Raw genomic sequence first — 6,000 nt, 5'->3', positions numbered from 1 at the left:
GGTCGATGATTTATAATACAATGTGTGTATTGTATAATGTATTAGAGGAACATAGTACGATAAAAAAAACATGTATACTGTGTAATGGATTATGAATTTTATGTATTCTTCTTATTCCTGTATTAATGCTATGTTCTGTGGGTTGTATTATTAATTCCTTGTATTTTGTATTTCTCTACATTTGCCGAGTGCTATGTAGAGATCTGTTGGGTCTGGGAATGACAACAAATGTGTATTATTATATGTGATTTTCCTCCACGTGTGTGTGTGTGTGTGTGTGTGTGTGTGTGTGTGTGTGTGTGTGTGTGTATTAAGTGGACTTGATGGACTTGGTGTGTGAAACTGTGGTATGTAGATGGACTTGGAATTAAAGACTTGGATACTTGTCTGCCTGTTTCTCTGCTTGTCTGCGTGTGTCTGTGTTTCTCTAACTACACCTCTGCACAGCTATTTACACTACACACAGAGAACACATAAGACACTGTAGAAAAATAATCATTATAATGTACACTTATGGAAGGAATGAGGCAGTAAGAGACTGTATTATTTCTTGACACTTTATTTTATGAATGGGGGTATGGCAGGTAGACGGTCGTACTGATGAAACGTGAAAGAAAACACATGTTATTGACTTATAAAGTGAATATTAGGAGGAATAATTACACAAACACACAGGTATATATACACACACACCAATATACACTTTGGCCTGGAGATGGTATACTCCCTCAACATACACACATACATACATACATACTCACTAAGATATACACACACATACAAGAGTATTTTCACCACATGAAAGACCTTATAAATCATATATTTGTATTTATATATATATTTATTTATTTATATTATATCTCTTGGTGTTTGTATGACTCACCCAACCACGCCAAAAGATAATGTTACATACAAACGTATTTATTTACACACAATATTTTTAGGCTTTAATAAAAACATGCTTACGTGACTTTATATATAATATGTATACTTTTCAGTAGCGTTATATGGTTCCTGGTCTAAGGTTATATGCAGTTCATATTTATATTGTTCTGGTTGTTATCGTTCATATCCTTCCTCCACTGTTCTTACTGTACCAATATGAAACTTATTTAATGTTCAGGTGTTCATCAATTTATTAATCACATAAATAACTGCACCACCATATAGTCTCCAAGCTTTTTCTTTGAATATTTTATTAAGTAAAACTTTAAATATGTATGTACGAGTCAGCGAACGGACAGTATATATATATATATATATATATATATATATATATATATATATATTATATATATATATATATATATATATATATATATATATATATATATATATATATATATTATACAATTTACATTCATACAAATATGTACATTTGTGTAGAAATACAATACAGTATTATTGTTTTTGTTACATACAAGCGGAAGTCTCACGAGGAGTTTGTTTATTATCGCCGTCCATTATTATGACAGTAGAAACAAATACATTGTAACACCGCGTAGATAAAACAAGATATTTTCACATGCGTTTATTAACAATTAATGTTTTCGTATATCATTTCTATATCATCCACACACACAAAAGGAACGATTTTAATATCGGTCCGACTGTCGGAGGTCTTGCAGTTTTCTGGCGATCATCACCGAGCTACGCCCAGCCCCCTCCTTCACCATGTCTTTTGAGTTCTATTAAGTGATAGCAAAAAATATTCACCATGTTTCTCAGTTCTACTCATTGACATTTTTACTTAAATTTGTCCTGTTGTGAATTTCTCCTTCCTGCTCTCTCTCACACGACAACGAAAACAGTAAATACGTCTTTTAGTCCAGTTTTTTCCTTAATATGTATGACGTATTTCATTACAGACTGGGCGTAATGCACTCCTGTATTTCATTGTAAGAAGGACATATTGCACTCCCTTTGTGATATATATTTTTTGGGTAAGTTTTCTGACACTTTCCACTGTAGACCAAATATACGACCATGTACATTGTAGACAGAAGAGTGGCCATGTATACAGAGTGGCCATGTCGACAGAAGGTAGGGCCATGTAGACAGGACATATTTTCATGTATGTGGCTGATAATTCACTTCGAATAGAACGTTTTTTTTTCAGAATTAGATCAGATATATTTCACTATTGATGAGACACATTTTCTTCAATATCCTCGGCTGTGTCACTGTACGTAGGGTACATTGCACTGTAAGTCACTGCACACAAACATAACACACTATAGCAGGTTCCTTCTAAGCATATAATCAGGCACCATTTTATTATGGTTATATGTACCGTGGGTATATTTGTCCCCATATTTTCAATCAATTTACAAAATCTTATCTAACAGTCTTTATCATCCATATAAATTCATATGTAAGTTAATATGTAGTCTTTTATTGTGAGGTCTCGTAAGTAAACATTTTTTTTTACATATTTATTTTTTATTTACACAAACGTTTCATCAGGTAGAATTTTCCTTAATGCTATGTATTTATTTTTTTCTCTTAAACGAACGTAGAAATACTAAGGAAAATCACTTCGCCTTAATTTGTACATGACCTGGTTGATAATGATAATATAACACAACTGTTTGTTACTTCGCGGTAGTCATGGTAGAGGTGTTATTGTTGCTTTTATTACACACACACACACACACACACCATTATCCTTGGTCACAGCTGCTACACAACATTTCAACAACCACGACAACTACACATCTCAACTACGGCAGTTGTATCCTCCTCTTGCGGTTCTGGCACTGTCAAACATTTCCTTCGTTGGATTGGTTAAGCTTGACCAATCCCTGACGACCGTTGACCTTTAAGACACGCCCAGTTTGGTCACACACCGCCACTGGTGTTGTTGTTGTCTGGAGGTCAAACACTTGGTCCTGGAGGTCAGAGGTTTAGAGGAGAGGTTATGATAGGGTCATGTACTACGAACAGGAGGAGGTCATCGGGGTCTGGGATCAAAGGTTATCAAGTAGGTCAGAAGTTTCCAGGAACAGGAGGCAGTTATTAGTTTGGAGCAGGGGAGAGGTCAGGTCAAGGGAGAGGTCATGCCAGGGGAGAGGTCAGGCCAAGGTAAAGGTCAGGTCAGGAGAGAGGTCAGGCCAGGGGAGAGGTCAGATCAGGGGAGAGGTCAGGCCAGGGGAGAGGTCAGGGGAGAGGTCAGGCCAGGGGACAGGTCAGGCCAAGGGAGAGATCAGGCCAAGGGAGAGGTCAGGTCAGGGGTTAGGGCGAAGTGTGTTGAGAGAGACTGGTGGGAAGGAGGATTGGAAGGTGAAATTCCTGACCCTTTGGTGCTGACCCAGGTGGTGCTGACCCAGATGGTGCAGCCCAGTGGTGCTGACCCAGGTGGTGCCTGGCCAGGTAGTGCTGACCCAGGTGGTGCTGACCCAGGTGGTGCTGACCCAGATGGTGCTGACCCAGGTGGTGCTGACCCAGATGGTGCTGACCTAGATGGTGCTGACCCAGATGGTGCTGACCTAGATGGTGCTGACCCAGATGGTGCTGGTCCAGATGGTGCTGACCCTGGTGGTGCTAACCCAGGTGGTGCTGACCCTGGTGCTGACCCAGATGGTGCTGACCTAGATGGTGCTGACCCAGATGGTGCTGGTCCAGATGGTGCTGACCCTGGTGGTGCTAACCCAGGTGGTGCTGACCCAGGTAGTCGTGACTCTGGTGATTACTTGAGTAGGAGGTGGGAACGGGTTTAGGTGGCGTTGAGCCAGGTGACACTATCTCAGGTGATAAATGAACCAAGTAGCACCTGCCCTGATGATCCTGGACTTTGGTGACGCTGGCGAAGATAAACTCCAGCTCAGGCGACAATGTGTCCGGGTGACATCAGAGATAACGTTGGCAAAGGTGGAGGTGATGATGACCCGGGTGGTAGTGAGCCAGGTGGTGCTCCCCTCAGGTGGCTAGACTGCGATAGAGAAACTGGTATTCCTACGCCTGCCGTTGTTACCTCGCCTTCTGTTGTCCCGGTCCACCTCCGTCTCACTCATCTCCAGGGCATCGCAACTCTGTGCGGGCGTGGACTGCCCGTGGGCGTGGGAGCGACCCATACCGCCCGTCGTCATCATGCCCACGCCGCCCAGGCCGCCCTTGGAGGAGCTGATCACTCCTTTGTTGGCCGCGCCTAGCGCCGTGTAGTTGCCACTCCCGCTGGACCTGTGAGGAACAACCTGGGTAATGTTCCTGGTACAGTACCTGTATCAGTGTTCCTGGTACTCGTGTTAGTGCTCATGGTACTTGTGCCAGTGGTCCTGGTACTATAAGTGTGGTGGCTAAGTAAGTGTAGTATCTGGTGAGTCACACTATGCTGAATTTCCCTGTAGTATGACCTTCCCCCACCTTGTTATTATATATCATATTTGTACCACTTCTGCTACTTGTATATTGTTTATCATCAAGTGACCCATTCCCCAGTTATGTAACTAACTGTACTAAACAAAGGGGACATTACAAAGGTACTCAAACTATCCAACCAGGAGTGAACTCGTAACAATGGTTTTAAATTAGACAAATTTAGATTTCGGCGTGAAATAGGTAAACACTGGTTTGGAAACAGAGTAGTGGATGAATGGAACAAGTTACCAAATATCATCATTAACTCGAATACGCTGAATAGCTTCAAACATAGGTTGGATGCTTATATGAGCAATAGGGGTTGGGTGTAAACGGGGCTGCCATGTTCTTTCGTTAAACCATTAAATATTATCATTATTATTATTATTATTATTATTATTATTATTATTATTATTATTATTATTATTATTATTATTATTATTATTATTATTATTATTATTTTTATTTTTATTATTATTATTATTATTATTATTATTATTATTATTATTATTACTATTATTATTATTATTATAATTATAATTATAATTATAATTATAATTATAATTATTATTATTATTATTATTATTATTATTATTATTATTATTATTATTATTATTATTATTATTATTATTATTATTATTATTATTATTATTATTATTATTATTATTATTATTATTATTATTATTATTATTATTATTACACACAGGTAAAACCTCACCTGGACCGGGAGCGGCGCGGGAGGCTCTTCCTCTCCTGTAGTGGCGAGGCCACCGTGCTGGCGTCCGAGGCCACATACAACAGGTCTGCCGGTAAGTGGAGAGACTCATTATCCTGCCTGTATCTCTCTCTGTCTCTCCCTGTCTCTTTGTACTCGACGTAGTTGAAGAGACACACTATCCTGCTATGCTGCTAGCTAAAGTTTCTCTCCGTCTGGCTGTCTGTCTGTCAGTTTGTCTGTCTCTTTGTCTCCATGACTGTTAAAAGCTCTCTTGTCCCTCAATACTAAATACAATAATTATCCTCCTGTCACCTCGTACGAAACATAAATAACCTGACTAATGTATTAAGATTAATCATCATGGGCTGTGAAACTAACATCTAGGTATACTTTTGGGGTTAGGTTAAGTTAGGTTTGGTTAGGTTAGGTTACGTGCAACAAATACAATCAACTGCCTATTCTTACAGTTTTAGAACTATTAAACACTCTAGTTTTATTTCAGCTTAAGATTAAACCTCCTAAGACTAATTTAACCTAACGTTAACGTAACCTAACTCTAACCTAACCTAACGCTTAACCTAATCTAACGCTTAACCTAATCTAACACTTAACCTATCCTTCTAGGTAGCATTAGGTTGTTAAATTATCAAGTGAATAATCTGGGGGCTAATCTTCTCATGATCCTTTGGGAGAGATAGAAGTTAGGTGTGTATGTACTGACTGCTCGAGCTTATTATGAAATAGTTGGATTCCATTTATAGATTGTAAATGAGCAGAGATTCTAACCCTTGTGAACCCCCGCCCCCCCCTCAGTCTGGGTTAAGACCATCTCACTTATACTGTGATCCAGCTACGACGTGGAGTGTACTGTACTTGTGGTTTAGAAAGAAATCTAAACCACTCGAAAATTAGGTACCAAGCTTATT

At 39.2% G+C, this 6,000-nt stretch overlaps 1 protein-coding gene across 1 annotated transcript in view; it reads right to left on the bottom strand.

Moving 5' to 3' along the window:
• Positions 1-3,571: 3,571 nt before the first annotated feature.
• The window catches only part of LOC121870483 (Down syndrome cell adhesion molecule-like protein Dscam2), a 66,380-nt gene continuing 63,951 nt past the window's right edge, over positions 3,572-6,000 (bottom strand). The window contains 2 exon segments of the mRNA XM_042372317.1: positions 3,572-4,179; positions 5,075-5,159. Coding sequence (XP_042228251.1) covers positions 3,927-4,179; positions 5,075-5,159 — 338 coding nt within the window. The 3' untranslated portion in view covers positions 3,572-3,926.

This window comes from Homarus americanus, unplaced genomic scaffold (assembly GCF_018991925.1).
Source record: "Homarus americanus isolate GMGI-L3 unplaced genomic scaffold, GMGI_Hamer_2.0 scaffold32550, whole genome shotgun sequence".
NCBI classification, from domain to species: Eukaryota; Metazoa; Arthropoda; class Malacostraca; order Decapoda; family Nephropidae; genus Homarus; species Homarus americanus.
This window is presented reverse-complemented; position numbering and strand designations above follow the sequence as displayed.